This window comes from Mirounga angustirostris, unplaced genomic scaffold (genome assembly GCF_029215605.1).
Source record: "Mirounga angustirostris isolate CCGP_5_RB_7025 unplaced genomic scaffold, mMirAng1.0.hap1 SCAF_14, whole genome shotgun sequence".
Classification (NCBI taxonomy): Eukaryota; Metazoa; Chordata; class Mammalia; order Carnivora; family Phocidae; genus Mirounga; species Mirounga angustirostris.
In genome coordinates, this window is record NW_026991722.1 from 85466638 (window position 1) to 85489022 (window position 22385).

General features: G+C 54.2%; 1 protein-coding gene across 9 annotated transcripts in view; it reads left to right on the forward strand.

The window, feature by feature from the left end:
• KIAA1671 (KIAA1671 ortholog) overlaps nt 1–22385 on the forward strand; it is a 189851-nt gene that overhangs the window by 159103 nt on the left and 8363 nt on the right. For all 9 annotated transcript variants that reach the window (XM_054510473.2, XM_064578559.1, XM_045887435.3 and 6 more), the window contains 5 exons: nt 10389–10507; nt 13424–13679; nt 16506–16680; nt 18580–18707; nt 20249–20382. In XM_054510473.2, coding sequence (XP_054366448.2) covers nt 10389–10507; nt 13424–13679; nt 16506–16680; nt 18580–18707; nt 20249–20382 — 812 coding nt within the window. The remainder of the gene's footprint in view (nt 1–10388; nt 10508–13423; nt 13680–16505; nt 16681–18579; nt 18708–20248; nt 20383–22385) is intronic.

A 22385-nucleotide genomic window follows, 5' to 3' on the forward strand; every position in this document is an offset into this window, starting at 1 on the left:
GAGAGGGAGAGGGAGAGACAGTCTTAAGCAGACTCTGTGCTGAGCGCAGAGCCGGATGCGGGGCTCGATCTCACGACCCTGAGATCACGACCTGGGCCGAATGAAACCAAGAGTCAAACGCTTAACCAACTGTGCCACCCAGGTGCCCCTGGGTTAAACACATTTTTAAAAACCCCAAATTCTCTTTTCCCTGGGCCCATCTTAACCTTAGAACTGTACACCTTTTATTCATAGAAGCTTAGGCTTAAAAGGGAAACTGAATTTGTTTCCATGCAAAGAGTATCTCAGTACTTCCAGAATGTTCTATGCTCCTCTCCCCGCCCCGCCCCGCAGGAAGGTTCCTGATTATTTGGGGGATTGTCCTCCTTCCCTGGATCAATCTTTCCTATTTTGCACCTTAAAAAAAAAGAATCCACTTTCACCATTTGTCAGCACCCTGAACATGGTGTTTTAGAACAAAGGTTTGTGTCTAAAAGTAATAAAAATTAAAATTTAAGGGCATATATAAACTGACAGTCCTGTGATATGTCAAGAGAGTTTGAGTAAACAGTAATATCAGTCGTAGACATTAGGGAGGGGACGGGATCATTTGAGTTCACTGATTCATTCATCCATCCATCCATTATCACTTGCTTCTTGACCACTGTGCTGTCTCAGCTGGGCACTGGGGTTTGAGGGTGAACCGACCCCAGTGCCTGCCCTCAGGGAGCTCACAGTTTGGAGGAGACAGTCAAACAGTCAGCACAGCCAACCCATTAAGTTCTGTGATGGGATGAACACAGGGGGGCTCTGTGGGTCCCAAGGAGAGACAAAGCCCAGCTGCAGATGGAGGCAGTCAGGAGAGGCTTCCTGGAGGAGGTGATGCCTGAACTGTGTTTGAAGGACACTCTCTGAGCCAACCCGGGGCTGGCACTGGCCAGTGGCTGACGGACTATACCACGAAGCCTCCCAGACAGGCATTTCAACAGGAGAACAAGCCATAACCTTGGTGTCTGACCACCTGGGTTCGAACTGGTCTTCTCCACTCACTCATGGGACCCTAGGCAAGTTGCTTCTCTCTGTGTCCCATCTTCTTGTCTGGAAAGCGGGGTACTGAATAGTACCTGCCTCTTAGGGTTGTAGGAAGGACAAAGCATGGCAGCTGGCCAGGCAGTAAGGGCCATAGAAGTGTCTGGTGTTACTCTTCATCTGGGAAATGGGGCATTGATAGTATCTATTTTGGGCATTAAACTGGATGATCCACGTAAGAAATTGACTTGGTGCCAGGCACATAGTTGGTGCTCCTTAAGTGTTCGCGGTCATTAATTCTTACTTCTCTCTTGCCCACCTCTGACATCAGAGCAGGGTGCCCCTGGGCTTCTTGGGTCTGGGGGAACCTCGCCTCTGAGGCTGGCGAGAGCCTAGGCGCCCCCAGCCCAGCTGTCCTTTCTATGTATAGCCTTGGCGGCCGACGGGAGACTCAGGAAGCCCTTGCTCTGGAGTCCTGCGGGCATTCCCAGCCAAAACCAGACATGCCCATGCCTCCCGAGCACCAGCTGCGAATGTGTGTTCCTGTCACTTTGGGTGACGCGCTTGTCCCCTGGAGACAGTATGTCTCCGTCAGACCCGTCATCTTGCAGCCTGCACACCCCGGTGGGTGGCTTGGCCCTGGAGGGCCATAGGTCTGCTGGGCAGAGCTGGGGTCCAGCTCCTCGCATTTCGTGGCAGAGAGGAGTGGCTGACTCGTGTCCAGGTCAAGGGAAAAACTCTGGGGTCTGGCTTAGGCAGCTTCAGCTCTCAGCTGAGGCGTGGGACTGTTGGGCCTCATGAGGGCCTAATTGCACATTGTTAGAGTGTTTGTTAAAATGATGTGTCTTTTGGGGGAATCAAACCAGTGGACATCACCATCATCATCATCAAGCCAACCTGCAGCCATTCAGCACTTACCACATGCTGGGCCTGTGCAAGCTCTCGCCAGACATTTCCCAGAGTCCTCCCGACCCCCCAAGCATCCTTCCCATCCCCATCATATAGATGGGAAAGTCAAGATTTCCCAGGGCTGGGTATGCCCCTCTCTGCCCAACCTTAGAACCTGTCCTGCCTCCCAGCTTGACAGAGCCTCGGTGGGGTAGGTTCATTTCGCATCTGCAACCTAAAAGTTTGTGGTTTCGGTTGCTAATCACCAGGGACTGTTGCTTATTCATAGAGTGTTGATGACAACTGGTTTTATTCAAGCCCTCAAAGCGTGAAGAGCATCATGTCCTCGTCATTTAGGTGGGCGAAACTGTTGGAGGTGTGACCCACTGGTTTCACGGGGAGTAACCGAACCCTCTCCGCTGGGAAGCAGTGGGCAGTTCACACAGGCGTGCTTGGTGGACACAGGACGCCAGCAAGTGGCAAAGGTTAGCCGCCAGGCTGCAAAGGGCCACTGAGACCTTCCATCCCTGGCCACCGACTCCCCGAGAGACGAGGCTGAGGCTCAGGGAAGGGAGGGACTTGCTCGAGGTGGTCAAGAGAGGCAAGCCACAGCCGAGCCGAGGAGCTGGGCCCATGACCCTGGGTCAGGGGATGGAGTCCTGCAACAGGTGTGTGTCTGTGGGTGGCACCTAGAGCTGCAGTCCAGGCGGGACCCCCCTCCTCCACTTCTCGGTCACTCTTTCCGGTGTGTCTGTCTGTCTTTGTTCTCACTGCTGCTCTCTCTGCGTCCGTTTGCCTGTCTGTCTGTCTGTCTGTCCTTTGCTCTCTCCACCCTCCCTTCTCCACCCCAAGCTTGCCACCCACCCCAGAGATGACCTCAAGACCTTCCTGCCCCCCTGAGTGAAGCCCGTGGCGTGTCCCGAGTGGACTGCAGCCACGTGACCGGCCCACACCCTGAGGCAGGCCCCGATCCAGGCCACCACACCTGGCCACAGCTGGCCATGGCTGCACTGTTGTTCTTGGGGCCCATTGAGAGGGGTCGGCACCTGGCATGGTACCGTCATACCGACTTCCCCTGGGGGCGCCACCCCCCGCCACTGGGCAGTGTGCCGTAGCCCGAGGTGGGACACCGTGTGAGGTTTTGCTGATAGCACTGGGTGCACTCTGAGGGCGCTGCCTGGCCCCGCCCCCCGTCCAGTTCCTTCTGGCCTGTCTGCCTTCCCTCTCCCATCTTTCCTCTCCTCTCCTTCCCTTTCCTCCTTCCCTCTCTCCTCCCGTTTGCTTTATTGAGCACTTACTAAGTGCCAGGCACTGCAAATAACACTGAATCCAAAGGTGAGAAAATGCAACTCGCCCGGTCGGGGAGATTTTTTTGTCCTGGGACAGACAGGCATCCCGCGAACCATACAAGTGATGGGACGCCCCAGCCAGGGTCAGGCCTCGCAGAGAGAGGACTCCAGCCGGGACTCGGGACTTGGGCTATAGGGGAGCCACCCCACGAGCTGACGCTTGGGGGCAGCACTTGGCCAGGCAGAGGGGTATCCTGGGCAGAGGGAAGAACGCAGGTGCAGGCCTGTGGGGTGAAGGGGTGTCATTGTGGCCGCAGGGGAGGGGTGGTGAGGGGGAGCAGATGCAGCGAGGAGAGCGGGCCCTGGACCTCGGGATTCAGAGCAGGCTGCGGTAAGATGGACAGTGCTCTTAAGAAAAGAGCCTGGACTGGGGCGTACAGAGTGGATGTGACAAACTGGGGGAGCCAGCCCATCCTTGGCTGGCCGCCTCCCCCTCCTCCTCCCCTTCCTGGGTCTGAGACCCCACGACGGGCGCCACTAGAGATGGACTGTGCGGTGGCTGGCACAGGACAGGGAGCTGTGACACCTGGATGCCAGACCCGGCCAGGCACTTCCTCCCTGTCTCCAGGCCTTGGTTTTCTCATCTGTAAAATGACCATGGAGGACCTGTCAAGCTCTCCATGTCAAGCCAGAGCCAGGAGACACAGCACGAGCTTTGGACGTCAGACTAACCCAGGTTCAAATCCCAGCTCCACCACACCTTGTAACTGCATGACCTTGGGCATGTCAGGTTGCCTCCCCGGGCCTCAGTCTCCTCCCCTGTAAAATGGGTCCGTGGCATTCCTCCTGAATAGGGTTGTTTGGGACCATCCGATGGCAAGATGAAGGGCACATTGCCAGCACCAGGAGTATCAGCCCTCGATATTACTGTTTCTTCTCAGCTGTTGTGCAAGACGGAGTTGAGCAGGAAAGAGGAAGGGCTACAGGCCCTCAGGGGCAGAGACCCAGCAGGTGTCACCCAGCCAGCCTCCCTGCACAGCTGGGAGTGTAGAGTTGCCGACTGGGGAGGGGATGCACATCTTGAATTGCTCAAAACTGCTCTGTCAGCGGAGCGCCGTCCTGACTCAGGGTTCTGTCCCAGGCGGATGTGTCAGACACCCCAGAATACCTACAGGTGCCATATTTTCTCTTTTCCCTGCCCCCTCCCTAACTGCATCGCCTTTTCTGGTTAAGAAGCTCACACCTACTCACTGCAAAAAGAAAAAAAAAAAAGTTATTTCTGGAAACACTTTTCCTCCAACAAATATTCATTCAACAACTACCATAGGCCAGGCGCTGTTCTAAGTGCTGGCGTGCAGCACTGGATGGAATGGCCCCCGTTTTCATGCAGCTGGTACTCCAAAGGGTAGAGGTCAGGGACCAGCAAGCTGCCTGTGGGCCGCATCCAGCCAGCCACCTGTTTTGTCAATAAAGTCTTATTGGAACACAACCACACACACTCCCATATTGTCTGTAACTGGCAAGAGTTGAGTCATCGGGACAGAGACTCATTGGGCCCACAGAGCCCCCAAATATTTACTATCTGACCCTGTAGAGAAAAAGTTTGCTGGGTTCTGATACAGATTAACAAGTGAAGATTTCTGATTTGTTCTCCATTCATGGTGTGTACAATATGATCGTATTAGAGGTGTGATTTAATAAATTTTATTTGATTTTGATGGTACTATCTGATTATAGTGGGATATAAAACTATAAGTTCAGATGCTACATAAGTCATCATCAGTAATTGCCTGTTACTCCCCATGGACAGTGCCACTGGTAATAGTTTGCTGGGGGGCCTTTCAGAGGTTTTCCTTTGCTTGTGCTCATTATCCATTTATGCATTTTTACAAAACTGGTCTCATAACACACATACACACGTGCTGTCGCATTACCTTTTTTTTCCGCATTTGCTAGTATAAGATGGATATCTTTTTCTGATAGTAAATATTCTTTTGGCTGTGTTTATTGAGTTGTATGGATATATCGTATTGCATTTCACCGATCCCCATCTTACTGGACGTTTAGGTCATTTCCAAGATTTTGCAGTGATGTCCCCAGGATTTTGCAGTGATATTCCCGGTATTTTGCAATATTTGCTCCCCTGCAGGGAGCATCCGTGTTCTTAGATCTTGGCAGGCGTGTCTAATGATTTTCTTGAGATAAATTTCTGAAACCAGAATTGCTGAGTCGAGGGTTATGCATGTTTTAAGTTTCAGGATGCGTGTTACGGCGTGTTTAAACACAGCCCTTAAAAGCCTGTGTTAGCCTGGTCTCCCCGGCACGGCTGTTACAAAGTTATCCATTATGGGCTCTGGGCTGATGCAAGGTCGTCACCCACCAGAGGCTTGGGGTTTGGTGAGCTACTGGTCTGAGCAAGTGGTTTTTAAACCTGCCAAGTTGTTGAAGTTTTTAAGAGCATTCTCATGTACATTTTCCCATTGTAATAGACACTTCCTCCTCAGAGCCTCTCAAAGCATCAGGAAAGGTAGAAGCAGGTGGATGTTGGGGGCTGGAAGGACCTCCAGGACAGGAACTCGGCGTCCCAGTGCTGCCTCTTCTTCACTGGGAGAACTAAGAGCCAGACAGCAATTCCTGTCTCTATGCCTCAGTTTCTCATATGAAAACGGTCAACTGAATCAACTCAAGAGTCCTTCTTGCTTTAAAGGACACAATCATGGGTGCACATCACGAGAGCCTGGCTCATGTTCCAGACGGGGGACTCCCCGGGACACCTGTGTGCCTTAGATGGGTGCGTCTTCATCGTGAGTTTATCAGGTGTGTGTTCAGACAACCCGGTCGGTATCTACTTGCCTGCGGACAGTGAGGGTTTTTGTAGCAGCTTCTGAGGCAAAACTGAATTGGAAGAATATCCTGCCTTTGAGCTAATTACAAATCTGACTTTTCTAGAAGAGTTTTGGGGCCCTTTGGTGGTTGATCTCCAGGCCTCCCAACCCTGGGAGCAAAGCTCAAGCCTCGCTTGTTTGAAGAGCTGCCAGGGTCTGCCAGAGGGAGGAGGCATGAATAATTTGCAGTGCACACAAGGTTACCAGGATACTCACCGGAGAAAGTGCTGATAAACGGTTTGCTTTCTTAAGCCTTATTTATAAGATGAATTCCCTTAGATCATCCTAATCCCTGAATTACTCCAAACTTAGGGGGTCTGTGTTAAAGAGTATGGCATTCAGCCAAATACTTAACATCTGCTTTGTCCAGACACGAAGGCACAGAGAGGTGAAGTCACTTGCCCAGCGTCACACAGCTACTGTGTAATGAATCCAGACATTCTGGATCCAGAAACAGTGCTCGTCCAAGGGAGACTGGAAAGAAACAGGTCAATTATAATTATTATATTGTGGGAAGCTGTACAGCAGTGCCGTCCTCCAGAACTTTTCTGCAGTGATGGGAATACTCTGGAGCTGTGCTGTTCACTGTGGTAGCCCCATGGGGCTATGGAGCCCTTGAAGTGGCTAGTGCCACTGAGGGACTGAATTCTTTGTATTTTTAAATTTGAACAGATTTAAATTAAATTTGAATAGCCACATGTGGCTAGCGGCTACCATCTTGAATAGCACGGATAGAGAGACTTGAGATCTAGGGGATGGTTCAGGGAGGGCTTCCTGGAAGAAGAGCCATCAAAGTTGAAATCTGAAGGATAGCCGGGAGGTAGCGGCTGCTCCAGCAGGTCTGGAGGTGAGAGAGAGTGAGTGGCCTGGGGCACATGAGGGTGGCACAGCTAGTGGAAGGGCCTGGAAGGGGCAGGGGATGGGGCGGAGCGGGGGGAAGAGCCCCATTGATGAAGGTCCCACAAGCCATTTTTAAGGTGCTTGGACTTCACCCTGAGGGATATGGGCTATTAAAGGGCTTTGGCAGGGACCCTGCAGGCCCAGATTTTGGTTTTGGGAAGTGTCATGGGAGGAACCGAAAGTGAGGGAGGCAGGGAGACCCTGGAGCTGGCCGAGGCTGGACAGAAAGTTCGGGAAGGAGACTTTGAAGGACTGGGGGAGTGAGGGAGAGAGGAGTCAGGGGTGCTACCCTTGGGAATCTGAAGTGTGGCATTAGGCGGTGGAGGCAGAAGGCATGCATCCCTGCCCGTGGGGGTCCCACAGCCCTGTGCGCGAATCCTAAACCTCTGCAGGAGGGCCCACAGACAGGGATGGATGGAAACCCACCTGTGGTTGCTGAACACCATTAATGTCCGGCTCCCACCTCCCTTGCCTCCAGGCCATCCGAAGGAGGCCAGAAAGCAACTTGCCTGCCTCCCGCCCTGAGTCGTCCACCCTCAGCATCCTACCCACCTTGCCATTCCGATTTCCAGAGGCCCCACCTGGACCTCCCTTCCTCCATCCCTGAGTACTGAAAGATTCCCCCGTCCCCCGGTGGGGAGAGGACTATGAAAATGGTTCTGATTGGGGTGCCTGGGTGGCTCAGATGGTTAAGCGTCTGCCTTCGGCTCAGGTCATGATCTCAGGGTCCTGGGATCGAGCCCCGCATCGGGCTCCCTGCTCAGCGGAGAGTCTGCTTCTCCTTCTCCCTCTACTTGTGCTCTGTCTGTCTGTCTGTCTGTCTCTCTCAAAATGAATAAATAAAATCTTTTTTACATCTTTAAAAAAAAAAAGAAAAGAAAATGGTTCTGATACCTGGCTCCTGGCTCCTAAGCCGAATGATTTCCAGAGACCTCTTTGAAGACACACAACAACCCTTGCTTTTCTAATAGAGTGACGCTTGAATGCCAGGCCACACAGCAGGAGCAGAGCAGAGACAACAAGGACTCCCCTTCCCCTGAGCTGTGACCCAGAGCTGTCAACCCCGTGCCTCCTGTGATCTTAGCATGGGGTTGGCGGGGGGCGGGACACACCCAAGCCCCCTGCAGGAGCTCAGGGCAGCAATGCCAAGCCCACCAGAAGGAATCCCTGAGTCCCCACCCTCTGGCTTCTGAATCTGACCCATGTAGGGGATTAAGTTAGGGAATGCCCGATTCTGTGACATCTTTGAAAAACAGTATTTTAACTGGGAGCATGCGCAGATGACCACTTCCCTTCCTGGGTGCCAGGGAGAATTCTGTTCAGGGTGCGGGCGTCTGAGACTGTCAGGTGATCTTTCAAGGCAAAAACCTCCCGAGTTTCCCCGAGTGGAGACTGACTTCATCCCTAAAGCGTGCATACCCCCCCCCACACACACACACTGCCCATGGGCTTGGCGATTGGGCAGCCTGTCCCAAGGCCCCCTCGCTCATCAGGAGCCAAAGCCTTAAAAATAGGCCACCCCTTGACCTGGTGATTCTGTACTTAGGAATCTCTCTTGTGGGGAATAATCACAGAGATGTGTCACTTGAGCCTCAAGGATGTTCGTCACATTGTTTAGAATAGGGAAAAATATTTAGCAACCTAAATGCCCAGCGCTTGGGGATTGGTCCCATGAATGGCGCTGAGTCCATCCAGTAGGATCTTCTTCAGCCGTTTAAAGGTGAGGATCTGGATGAAGTGACACAGGGGAAATTCCGGGCAGGACTGTGCCAGAGTATTGCCCATGGGTGACGGGTATTTTTAAAGCGTTTCTCTTTGTGCGTTTCTAGAATTTCTAAATGTTTTACAACAAACACATATTCTTTTGGTGACTAGAGAAAGTGTTCTGTGGGCAGTGAGTGGTGTTGGGTTGTTTGGACATTAAGCTGTTATTGGGGTCCTCGAGTGTGGCTGTTTATCAGAGGTGGCTGAGGGCTTAATTCTGAATTCCTGTCCTTGCACACACCCCTCCCACAGCACCCCCTTGAGCATCCCGGGGTACACAAGTATCCCCAAATGGTTCGTTCCCCTGGACCACACAGGCTTGTTCCGCCAAAAACGGTTTTGTAGAAGCTGCAAAAAGGCATGGAGTGTGAGCAAAGATGATAGAACATCCCGACCTCGTGCTAAGTTACAGACTCTGAGGGGCTTCGTCTGTGCCGTGACCCGCCCCCCCTGCCTGCCACCAAGCCCAGTTCCCTGGTGCCTGGCACATAGTAAGCGCTCAGTAAATTTCTATGGAGTAAATAACTTCGATGTCGAACTTTACCTGGTACAACAGTGAGTCCAGGGTAGGCAGGAAGAGCTCAGCAGGGGGAGAGATCACTGGGTTGTAATGGTTTTGACCGACAGGATGGGTAAAGAAGAGGGAGGGGCGCAAGCAAACCCGCAGAGGCTGGGATGTGTGAGGAGGTCAGGGAGGGTGGGAGGAAGGGTTTGTTTGGGGTGGGGTGGGAGATGGGACTGGAGAGGAAATTTGGGGCTCAACTACAGGGCTATTGGATTTCCGCCGGAGGACAATAGGGAGCCATTGAAGGTTGTTGAGCAGGGAATGGGCTTTTAATTCGCTGAAAGTGAACAAGGTAGGGAAGCCAGCAGTTCAGACATTTAATGGAGCTCCGTGGCTGCCCACGCTGTGCCAGCACTCCTTCCAAGTGCCCTGGGCAAGGGCACAGGCAGCAACTGAGCAGGCAGTGATAGCCGAGGGACCCCAGGTTGCCTGGGGTGCAGTGGTTACTGGTTTGGACGTGGACCCAAGCCTCCTGTCCGGGTTTGAGGTCTGCTTCGCCATGCACTGGCTGTTTGGTTTGGGACATGTCTCTTCACCAATCTGAGTCTCAGTGTTCTCATCTGGAAAATGGGATTGTAATAAGGATGGCCATGGAACTTCAGTTCAGTGAGGTAGTGTGCAAACAGCTTGGTCAAAGCTGGGCACAGTTAAATGCTCCGCGGATGCTGTGTTGGAAGCGTGGTGGTGGTGGGAACCCAGGGGCGGGGGACAGCTGAGGGAGTGCCCTAACCAGGTGGACAAGTCCTGGGAGACCCAAGATGGAGAGAAGATGGTCCTGCATGTGGTGCTAGGCGGACAGAGGGGCACTGAGGTTGGGCAGCATGGTGCCCAGCAGGACCCTGCATGGGTGACGCCTTCATCCCAGCTTGCTTGCCTTTAACACCGACCGTCCTGCCTCCTGTGGTGTCTTGGGCACATTGGGACAGTTGGTCACCCTAATGCCCACCCCAGACGTCTGCACCGGCCTCTAAGCACAGTAGAGAGCTGGGGCGGGTTTGAGCCGGGGGCAATGCCATGTGATCTGTGTCAGCCGGGGGACCAGGTTCTGAGCATTGACGGGAATCTCTCCCCTCTGGCTTGTCTCTGCAGGACCAGCTGAAGCAGTGTTTCTCCAGGCGGCCCCCCGAGGCCAAGGACACCGACACCCTTGTGCAGGAAGCCGACAGCCAGTATGGGACATGGACAGACCAGCGCCAGAGCGGGGAGAGGTAGGGCCTGCGGGGCTCCTGGCTGCAGGGTGGCGCGTCTGGATGGAAGGCAGCGTGGCCCACGTGCCCCCTCATTTCTATATTCCTCGAACCTGTGTTGTCTGTAGGTAGCAGCGTAATCCATTCTTGTCCGAAAAAAAATTTAGAAAGTACAAAAAAATTATTTTAAAAGGATATACGAAATGTCCAGAATAGGTAAATCCATAGAGACAGAGAGTAGATTAGGTGCCAGGGGCTGGGGGTGGGTTAAGTGCCAGGCTTCCTTTTGGGAAGATGTCCTAGAACTGTATTGTGGTCGTGCCTACACCACACGGTCAGCATGCTCAATGTCACTGACAGTCACCTTGACGTTATGTGTATTTGGCCAAAAGTACAAAGAAAATGAAAACACCTGTAACCCCAGCACACGGGTCATTAATGAAGGCACTGATGCTTCTTGCTAGACGTCTGTCTAGACTTTTTTTTTTCAGTAAGTCCGTGTGTGTTTACAAACAGAGGAGCATGCCCCACATGTTGCTTCATAAGCTGTCTTGCATTTAACATCGCCCCAGTTGATGGCCTGTAGGGCCCTCAGATGTCTGCCTGATACAGGAGGCAGGCAGCCCCGAATCCCGGCTCCACCCCAGCTGCCGATGGGACTCTGGGTAACTGAGTTATATGCCTTCCAGAGTTGACATTCCTCCCCTGTAGGAAGGGAATGATGCTTGTAAAAACAGCCGGGCTTTATTGAGCGTACGTGCCAAGCACTGTTGTAAGCACGTAAATGTGTTAACGTCTAATCCTGTTGCCCCATCTTGCAGAGGTGAAGGCTGAGGCACCCCATCACACGGGGCTGTTGTCAGGGGAACCTGTGGGCAATTAGCATATTTCCTGGCACGTAGTAGGAGCACCTGCTCATAGCCCCGTTCATTATTTTAAAAGTACAATTTTTCTTCTCCCCCTGGGGCGGGATCGAGCACAGGAGTGGCTTCGTGGACACATGGGGTGGACAGTGCCGTGTTCTCAGCTCACGTCTTCCCTAGCCCAGGGCCCTGGGATCGCGTGGTCACGCCACCACGGTCAGGGTTGCGTGGTCTTTTGAAGTCAGAGAGACCTGGGTTGCCTCCGGCATGGCCCTGTGCTGGCCGTGTCTCTGTGTGACTCGGTTTCCTCGCCTGTGGTTGGTATGCCCAGGGATCGGGCAGACTCAACCCCAGGTCCCCCACCTGCTTCCCCTGCGCTTCCAGCCGGGAGTGGTCGTCACAAGCCTCTACTGGGTTATGTCCCACAGCCGACGATGTGAAAGTCGGATGGAGGTGGATGGAATTGAAAATGGGTATGAAGAAGACAAAAGGAAGCAAAGGTGATACCCGTGTAGTACCTGTGAAAGCCTTTTCTCGCCGAACCCGTGACATGGGTGCCGTTAATGAGCGTCCTTAAATATCACTAGACTTCACTTAGATTTCCTGCAAGAGCCCTCTGGACTCTGAGTCCGGAAGCCTGCGTCTCGGTTTTGCCCCGCTCCTGAGCCTCCGTTCCCCGCAGCTGGCCTCTGGGACCTGGGGCCGCTCCTGTGGGTGGGCGCCCCCTTTTGTTCCCCGGAGGTACTGCAGCGCCCCCTCCCTGGCCCGTCCCATCCCGCAGTCGCGCGTCCCCAGCCCTGGTCAGCAGCGCCATCTGCTGCCTTCTCGGTGGTATTTCCCTCTTGTCTGGCGAAGGTGGGGGGTTTGCTTCAGTCCCACCCCGCACCCCCACATCCTGCCTGTTCCGAGTAATAAAATCATCCCAGGGCGGACAGAGTTTGGATGTGCTCCCGCCGTGAAGCACCAGGATAGGTTCTGGGCAGGGGTGCGGCCCTGCTTCCAGGGCAGACCCTCCTCTCAGGAGGTGGTGTCCCGTGCCCGGCTGCCCTTCCTCAGGGTTGGCTCTCCCATGCTCTTGACTTTGGTGTCTTTTTAATGGGGAGTGCTTTTTAGCATAATGACTTAACTTATTTTTACATTTCTGTCTTATGTGGTTCCAGTTATCCGAGCCGTACTTAAATACATTACCATGGGAAGAAATCCCAGAAGTCGGAGAGGGTCAAGGGCATGGATTCCGGAGTGAGTTCTGCCCCTTTGGGCAAAGCCACTTCACATCTCTGTGCCTTGGTTTCCTCGTCTTTAGCGAGGTTAATATTTAACTTCCCGGGGCTAATCCTACCTGATAGCATTGTGGCGGCCTCGCAGGATTGGGGAGAGGATTCAGTGATTCAGTGGGTAGCAGGGCCTGGCACGTAGTAAGTGCTCAGTAACTCTTGACTGAATGCATGCATGAATGAATGGAACCATGCAGAAAATTCCCCTGCTTCCTGCTCTACCAGAAGGGACTGGTGATTTTTTGATCGACGTCAGCGCTGTCCAACAGAAATACAACTCGAGCCACAAACACAAGGTGTGGGTCATTTAAGATGTCCCAGGAGCCACCTCAAAAGAGTAAAAAAGAAACATCTTAACAATTTAAATAACAATATTTTAGCGAATCCAGATCCGAAATATTATCAGTTCAACATGCATCAGTATTTTATATTCTCTTTCTCTCTTTTTTTTTTTCCAAAGTGGTGGGAATCCAGTGTGCACTCTATACTCTGGGCTCACACTCGCCACATGGCGAGGGCCCAGTCGCCACGTGTGCCCAGTGTCTCCCGCCCTCCTGCCCAGGGCAGGGTTGGAGGGTCTGGAATGGGACCGGACCAGCCCCTCCCATTCCATCCCTGTCCAGGTGTTCTGGAGGCACCACGAACAGCGCCAGGCCTGCCCAGAAAGGACATAGCCTACGGGGATGTCCTGTGTCTTAGAAAGCACAGCCTGAACCTGCTTTCTGCACCTCCTCTGCTGGAAATTCAGTTCTGTCCAACCACCTGCACAAATGAGGTCTCCCTTCCTTCCTTTCTCATAGTCTGGCCCCCGAGTCCCCGTCCCCGGACAGCAGTGCCGTGTCGGCCCGGAAGCAGCTCCCCAGCAGCCGCTTGTCCTCCCTGTCCTCCCAAACGGAGGCCACCTCGGCCGGGGACCAGCACAGCTGCTCCAGAGACCAGCGGAGCACCAGCGTGGACCAATCCAGTACCGATTTGGAATCCACGGATGGGATGGAGGGGCTGCCTCCGCCAGACCCCTGCCCCGTGAAGAGGGTGGACGACTTCTCCTTCATTGATGTAAGTCTGTAACTGGGAGCGTGTGTTGGAAAGAGTCCTTTCTTCTTAAAGGGATGCTCTGGCATCTCCCAGTGGGTGGCCCCTCTCAGGGGCAGAATCTGTGTGCCAGGGACCCCTGTGGTGGGTGTAGAGGGAACAGTCTTTGCGATGGGACTGATGTCTGTGTGTAGCTTGCACCTGCCACACACCAGCTGTGTGTCTTGGGGCACACGTCTTCACCTCTCTGAGCCTTGGCTTCCTCACCCACTGATAACCGGCACAGTGGGCTCCACGACCTCCAATATAATCACATGGGTTCAAATTAAACCTGATCCTAGCCCCCACGTGTTTGGTAAGCAGGAAGTCTGGCGCCTCATCTCCGGGGGCTTGGAGACAGTTGGGGGGTGAGCTGCCTGAGGTTTGCAATTCCAGGTGTGCAGAGTCTGGAGTTTTGCTCAGACCCATTCTGCTGGGTGTTCTCACCAAGGCCTTGCTCGGTGGGACGTGTCTCTGATGCCTGCAGATCCAAGTCTCTCTGTAAATGGGTAGTGGCAGCTCCGGGAAGGGGGACCCTTCAGGCATAGATAGCCCTCATGTGGGTCCCCGGGGGCAGCCCCTAGAACTCAGCTCTTCTAGGTCCCAAGCAGAACCAGCCTCCCGGATGCCAGCCGCCCAGGCCCAACGGCATCCCGCTGTAGCCCCTTCCAGACCAGTACCTGTCCTCTTTACTCCCACAGGAGCCCCACCTGCAGGGGGCAGGCACAGTTTCCTTTTCAATCCTCAAAGTCCCATTATTCTCCTCCCCTGACAGTAGGGCTACCCACCCCCCAGCCCACCCTCCTGTGGATGCATCATCTAAATGGTGCAAAACCTAAAAGCAACCCAGTCTCCTGGCAGTAAAGCCTCATGCCCACACCCTTAGGGATGGCTACCCAGATTCCCCCCCGGAGAAGGAACCCCCAGTGCTTTGGGAGAAGGGGCTTCCTCTGGATCCTCAAAGGGAATTCCCCCTTCTAACTACAGTCAGAGTCTCTTGCTGGCACCTCTGAATTAAGGGCAGAGATGGGGAAAGACACAAGTTTGGTCTCCCTTGGGCCACCCCATTATATAAACATGCACATGGTGTGGGTTGGAAGGATTCAGTTAGGTGATGTGTTCAGGTATTCATTCAACAAACATGTACCAAGGTCAAGCTGTGTGCCAGGCGTGGCTGTAGCTTACGTGCTTATAGGATGTCCCCGGGCCATGGCACAATCCGCTGGACTTACCTTCTAGAACACTAAGCCGTTCTTTCTCAGGGTCCATTATAAATACCAACAGTGGTGTCAACAGCCACTAGTCCCCGAGTGGTGAGACTGCTCATAGGCCAGTAGCCCCAAGAGGAAAAAATTCCTGCCCCATCCTGCAGATGGGAGAACCAACGTGGCCATTGGGTGACTCAAATGCGAGTGTCCCCGATCCCAGGTCTGGCTGCTTATTTATCACGTACTGAAGTCTACGGGCACTGCCCACCACAACTGGCGGCTCCTGTGGGGGCCGTTTGGAGGCTGAAAGGGAAGTTGAGGCACCAAGGCATCCGGGCCCTGCCCCAGCCCGTGGCCAAGGGGTAGCCCCGGGGAAACACACCCAGCTGCCCTGCAAGCCAGCTCCTTCCTGGGGCAGTTCCCTCCCCCCTTTCTCTGAGTCTGAAAAACTGGATCTGAGAAGCGATCCCCCAGTTTGGGACTTCCATCCCTCCCCCCCCCCAGCCCCATCAGCTCCCCCCACTGGCCGCCATTGTGACCACCTTGAGAAGAAGCTGCACAAACATCAGCTCCCTCCTCCCGCCCCCAGTGTGTCGTCTGCCACTTACCAACCAGTGGGAAATGATTCACCGAAATTAGCCCGTCATCGCTCCTTGAAAAGGCCTTGGCTGATGGAGCTTCTCCAAAGCAGACCCGAGAGGGAGGACCCCACATTTCAGGCGAGCACGGGAGATGGCCGGTAACAGCTGCTGCCTGTGTCAGCCTTGGTCAGACACTGTCTCAAACCAGGACTTGCCCCGCCTGGACTCACTGAATTCTCTCGACCACCGTGGGCGGCAGGTACTCCTGTGATCCCCTTTTCTACAAAGAGGGGCACCTCAGGGAGGTGAAGTCCGCGGCTCATGCAGCTAGGATTTGAACCGAGTGGGATTTGAACACAGAGCTCTAAGTTCTTCGCCTCCATTCCCCCAGGCGATCGCTGGGCCAGGGGCTGCCCCACCTCCTGGCTGGGCGCCCCTGGCTGGTGTGCCCCCCCGACACCTTTCGTCCCTCAGTCACGGACTGTCCACCTGCCTCTGCTCAGAGTGTGATGCTTGTAGGCAAAGGCTTGGCTCAAGTGCGTTGCTCTGCACCCTCTACCTGCCCCCCAAAGGAGGTTGTGGGTGGAGGGGGGACCGCACCGAGGATGCCTCAGCTCCCGGGCCCCGTGTGAATAGGGTTCCCACGAGGATTTAGTTAGATGATGTATCCAGTTATTCATTCAGCAAGCAAACAAACACTGATTGGGCCCCTGCTGTATACCGAGCAGGGGTTCCAGCTTCCATGCTCCTATGTCACCAGGAGGGAAAAGGCATTTTCATTCATGTCCACTCTGGGGCTGTGCCAGGGCCTTCAAGGCTCATGTGATCATTGTAACCAGCCTACGTGGTGTGTTTCGCGGAGTAATTGGGGCTTACGGTGTTGCGGTGGCCATAAAAATGTGAACATGTTGGCCCACGTTACCACCCACAGCATCTCGTGCGTCAGGGAAGCTCCCATGAGCGGCGCCCTCAACTAATGGTTCCCTTTGCTTTCTCCCTCTTCCTGCCTGCCCCTCCCAAAGCAAACCTCAGTCCTCGACTCAAGTGCCCTCAAGACCCGGGTGCAGCTCAGCAAGAGAAGCCGCCGCCGGGCTCCCATCTCCCACTCCCTCCGGCGCAGCCGAGTCAGTGAGTCGGAGAGCAGGTCTCCTTTGGAGGAGGAGGCTGACAACGTGTGGATGTTCAAGGACTCAACAGGTACTTCGTGTCCTCCCTTCTCCACAGATGCCACACTGAACAGCAGGACGGATTTAGGTTAGACACCAAGAAGAACTTCCTGACTTTGTAGGCTGTAGGATGTTAGAACACAGTTACATAGGAACCTGTGCTCTCTTATTGTACAGACCTTATTAGAAATTAGGTGAAAAAGGTTTTTTTCAGGATGATATATTCACTGGGGCTCCACGGGTTGTGAAGGACAGAGATACAACTTAATAGGTTTTTGCTGTTTCTGCCTTTATCCTTACTAAAGTCACTGATACCTTCTTGAGGTTTGTTTGCGGGTCTTTGCCCAGACTCTCGAGTTGAAAGACCAGTTCTATTTATCATCAGTCTTTATGTTTCCAATGAATTATTTTAAGGCTACTCATTTTCCTCTAAGGACTTTTTTGGCTGAGTCCTATGTCAAAACCTGAACTGAATCTCAAAGAGCCAAGAGGCATCAGCCAGGGAAGGGTATTCCATACAGAACACTGGGCTCAAAGGGGCAGGGGTGCGGGAAGCCCATCTCTGTGTGCAGCAGAGGTCTCTCTAAGCAGTTCAGGGCCGCTCACGCTGGGAATAGCAGGGGTCGTGCCGGAAAGGTGGGCAGAGGCCTGCTCATGGACAGTCGTGATTCCTTGCTAAGGAGTTCGACTTTGTCTGTGGATGGGGAGCCATGGAGGAGTGTTAAGAAGCAAAATCTCCTCTTGGAAACCATAGCAGGTGACCTCCCTGCTCTGCACATATGCTGTGGTGTGTCCCCCAAACACTTGCAGGGCCTTTGTTCACATGGGGTTTGTCCTCTCCTACCTCATGTTTATTATTCCCTCTCCTACCTCATGTTTATTATTATTATTATTATTATTATTAGTTTAAAGATTTTACTTATTTACTCGCGATAGAGCGAGAGAGAGCACGCACAGAGGGAGAGGGAGAGGCAGACGCCCCGTTGAGCAGGAGCCCAATGCGGGGCTCCATCCCAGGACCCTGGGATCATGATCTGAGCCAAAGGCAGCCGCTTAACTGACTGAGCCACCCAGGCACCCCCCCTCATGTTTATTATTAAAGGAAGTGTTTAAATGCCTTGATTGAGACCTCTGCACACTTTCTGGGTTTTCTGAGCCAAATTCCACCGAGCTGCCTGGAGCAAATAAAAACCAGCATGGGGACAGAATCACACCAGTACCCCTAGCTGGAACATGGCAGCAGCAGTCTGGTTCCCAGCAGCCTCAAGGAACCGGCCTGGGGCTGGGGGAGGCCTGGGGGTATGCTTTCTGAACACACCCCAGTTCCCTGCATGGCCTAGGGGCTCCAGGGGAGCAGGCCTTGCCTGGTTCCTCCTCGTCCATCCCCACCTCCTCCCCGCACTCCTCACTGCGCCCAAGCCCGGGCCAGGGCCTCCGGGAGGCTGAAACTCCTCACCCCTCACCCCCGGAGGAGTGGGGACAAACGGTCCATGTCGCCAAAGTCTCTCCTATGAGGCTGGAACATGGCAATGGAGTGAAGTCCCAGCAGTGGGGACTCTTGCGAAGGGAAGTGGCTTCTGGTTAGGCCTTCCACGAGACACATGAAGCCCTCCACGCCCTCTTCTGAGACCACCAGCCCCGTGCATTGCTGGCTGAAGGCGTTTCCGTCTCCTTGCCTCTCTGCCAGACTTCCTTCTCTTTCCCTGACTGGGAAGGAGCCAGGAGCCAGGAGGGGGGTCTGTCTGTGCCTTCTCCCAGGAGAACATCCGTCATACCGCATTGTCAGCCATGAGGAACCTGAGTTTGTCCTCATCCGTAAAATGGGCCAGTGATGACTTCCGGGCTGGGCTGGTGCGAGGACTGCATGAGGGACTTTGTGCAGAGGATCCGGTGGCTGCCAGTGACGTCAGTGCTCTTTTCTTTGCGACAGAAGAGAAATCTCCCAGGAGGGAAGAGTCCGATGAGGAGGAGGAGAAGCCCTCCAGGGCTGAGAGGACCCCCACCAGCCATCCGCAGAGGATGCCTGTGTTTCCAGGCATGGACCCGGCAGTGCTAAAGGTAACAAGCTTCACACCCAGAGCTACCCTCGACCTCGGCAGTGAGGAGAACAGGCCCCATGTGTCCTTCCCTCCCTCCCTTCCCCCTTCCCCCTTCCCCCTTCCCTCTTCCCTCTTCCCTCTTCCTTCCTTCCTTCCTTCCCTCCCTCTCTCCTTCCTCCCTTCCTTCCTTCCTTCCTCCCTTCCTCCCTCCCTCCCTCCCTCCCTCCCTCCCTTCCTTCCTACCTTCCCTCCCTCCCTCCTCCCCTCCAATTTTGAAACAGTTCAACTCACAAGAAGTTGCAGAAATAGTGCCGGGGGTGGGCATGCATGCCTCACCCAGCCTCCCCCAGTAGTAGCCCACATGGCCACAGTACCTGCCATTTTTTGCAAGAGTAAAAAGTCCGTGAACAGCGCACGCACGCCTGTCCCTGTGGCTGACTTATAAACCTGCCAGATGGGACCGTGTGGCGGCCGCTGCCCTAGGCCAGGGGTTTCCTGCCTTTCGTTTCCAGCGTCGGAACAGATGCCCTGTCACAGGGCAGCCCGGCACAGCAGGCTGCAAAGGCGTGGGCTCCAGGCGGGTGCCCCGCGGAACTCCCGAGGCCGGTGCTTGGGTCCCTGGACGCCGCTCGGGTCCCCCGCACACTGTCGAGACGAGGCTCCTGCGACTCGTTTGCTACAGTTAGCGTGAGCTCCTTGAACCTGACAGTCAGCAACAGTCGGGGGAGGCTACTGGGCTCATTCTGGAAGGAGCCCTGGGGTTGGGGTTGGGGTTGGGCAGACCCGGGGCGAATCCCAGGTCTTGAAAACTGTGTGCCTCTAGGCACACTGCTTGATCTTTGACCTTGAGGCTACTCCGCTGTAAAATGGGGAGAGCCAGCCTCTACTTCCGGCTGACGTGTGTCACATACATTAGGCCTGGTCGCCAAACGGCGGGTGCTCGGCGCAGAGAGGTGTCAGGCGGACGATGGTGATGGGGGCCGCCCAGCGTTGCCTCGGAGACACCTGTCACCTACCACCAGCACACCCCCGGGCCCCCAGGGGAGCTCTGTGAACATCATACTGTCATCCCATTCCCGACCACAGCCCCCCCCAAAATGGGGGACATCGGCCCTGCCTTTTTCCTGTGGGAGCATGATAGTCAAAATCTCATCTTATCCATGTGGACACAGGACCAAGAAGCTTCGCAGAACTGAGTGTCATCTGCAAGATGGGGCCATTACCTCCATGCCGGGGTTCTTGGGAAGTGACAGGAGACAGAACATCCCGTCCCAAGGTGGTGGCTTTTCCATCAAAGAGGAGAGGACACGATTGTGTGGGGTTTCGGTGCTGGTTCTTTGATCCTAGTGGCCAAGGGTAGCTGCGTAGACTGCTCGCCTGGCCTCCGATTTCTCTTAGCCTCCAAGGTCAGGTGGCCTCTCCCCCGCCCCTGTGTTTCCTGCCTGGGTCCGCTCAGTTGCTGGGGGGCCCTGTTGTTGCCAAACAGTGATGGTGCCATCAGATGGGAGCCTTCCGCAGACCAGAGGTGGTAACAGACTCGGCTCTCTCTTCTCTCCCCAGGCTCAGCTGCACAAGAGGCCAGAGGCCGACAGTCCCAGTGAGGCCCCAGGCTGGGCCCCCCAGCCCAAGACCCCCAAGTCCCCCTTCCAGCTGGGCAGTCGCGTGCTGCCCTCCAGCATGGAGAAGGACGACAGGTGAGGGGTCTTGGGGATGAGGCCTCCACCCTGGACTCAGGATGCAATTCTGGGGGTTGCTTATCTGGGTCTTAGAGCTGGATGCAAAGGCGAGTTGCAGCTGTGTGTTTCCCTCTAGCAGCAGAACTTTGTTCACGTGAACTCTCGGCAGCCTGCGCTGGGGTAGGGGGGAAGAGGACCAGGAATCAGGCCGGCTGGCCTTACTCTTCCCCCACCCCCCTCCACGTCCCACATGGAAATCCAGGGCTGTGTTGTGGGACTACTGACCTAGTCTAGCCGAGCTGCTTGGCCTGGGGGCGGGGTGGGGGGTGTCACTCTGCCTCTCTGGGCCTCAGTCTCCTTATCTGCAAAATGGGTTGACTCATCATTCTAACCTTCCAGGGTGGTCATGAGGACAAAAGGAGAAAGTGTGTGCAGAGCCCTTTGCATTGGCATTGGCTTGCAGACGTGCTCGAGAAAGGACAGTGGGATTCTGGGGCTCCCGGGGCGCTCAGTCAGTTGAGCGTGCGATTCTTGATTTCAGCCCAAGTCATGATCTCAGGGTCTTGAGATCGAGCCCTGCATCGGGCTTTTCTTACCGCAAGTTAACACATAAAAGTGAGGGATTATTCACACTAAGTTGTAATGTTGTAAGTGCTGCAACAGAGCGGGGTTTGGCAAGCTGTAGCCCATGGGCCAAGTTCCGCCCACTGTCTGTTTGTGTAAATAAAGCTTTATTGGCACCCAGCCACACCCATTCCTCTCCGTATAGGGCTGCTCCCGTCAGGGCTGTGGGGTTGGCTAGTTGTAGCAGGCACCCCAGGACCCACAGAGTCAAAAAACTACTTCCTCTCTGGCTCTTTATCTGATCCCAGTGATAGAGGAAGGACTCGTAACCCAGACTTGAGGAAGGAAAGTGCAGAAAAAGGCTTCCAGGAGAAGGAGTTGCCTGAGCTGAGTCACGATAGACAAAAACGTGAGGGGTTCCCCAGGCTTAAGTCACAGCACATGCAAAGGCCCGGAGGCCTGACATCACAGGGGGTCTGTAGGCAGTGCCTATTAGCAGAGCACAGAGCGGGCTGTGGGAAGCAAAAGGACAAGAGGTTAAGAGAAACAAGGCCATAGTTGAGATGGTGCCTCTTGTGCTCTGGAGATACCAGAATTGCAGGGTGGCTCTGGAGTCAGCCGAGCACTCCAGTGTTTCTCCGGGGCTGGAGGAGCCCCCAGACCAGGGTCTCAGAGGAACCTCTCTGGAGGCCTGGTCTGGTGCCTCTTCCATCGGGTGAGGCTTGCTTGGGGCACCCCAGAGTCCTGTCTGCCCAGGGGACCTCTCCTTCCTTGCACACCCCCATGCCACCCCAGCTGGGTCAGCAAGTTCCCTGAGCCCTCTAGGGGTTGGGGTCAGGAACTTTCTCTGAGATCAACATAGGTTGGATCTTGTGAGTACTTGTGTATGATTATAAAGTAGTATATGCTCCAGTCCCATCCATGTTGATGCACATGGTGGGTATTCATCCTTTCTGATGGCTGAGTAATATTCCATTGTATATATGGACCACATCTTCTTTATCTATTCATCTGTTGAAGAACATCTCGACTCTTTCCACAGTTTGGCTATTGCGGACATTGCTGCTATGAACATTGGGATGCATATGGCCCTTCTTTTCACTACATCTCTATCTTCAGGGTAAATACCCAGTAGTGCAATTGCTGGGTCATAGGGTAGCTCTATTTTAAAATTTTTGAGGCACCTCCACACTGTTTTCCAAAGTGGCTGTACCAACTTGCATTCCCACCAACAGTGTAAGAGGGTTCCCCTTTCTCCACAACCTCTCCAACATTTGTTGTTTCTTGCCTTGTCAATTTTTGCCATTCTAACTGGAGATTATGCTGTGAAATAAGTCAAACAGAGAAAGTCAATTATCATATGGTTTCACTTATTTGTGGAACAAAAGGAATAGCATGGAGGACATTAGGAGAAGGAAGGGAAAAATGAAGGGGGCGGAAATCGGAGGGGGAGATGA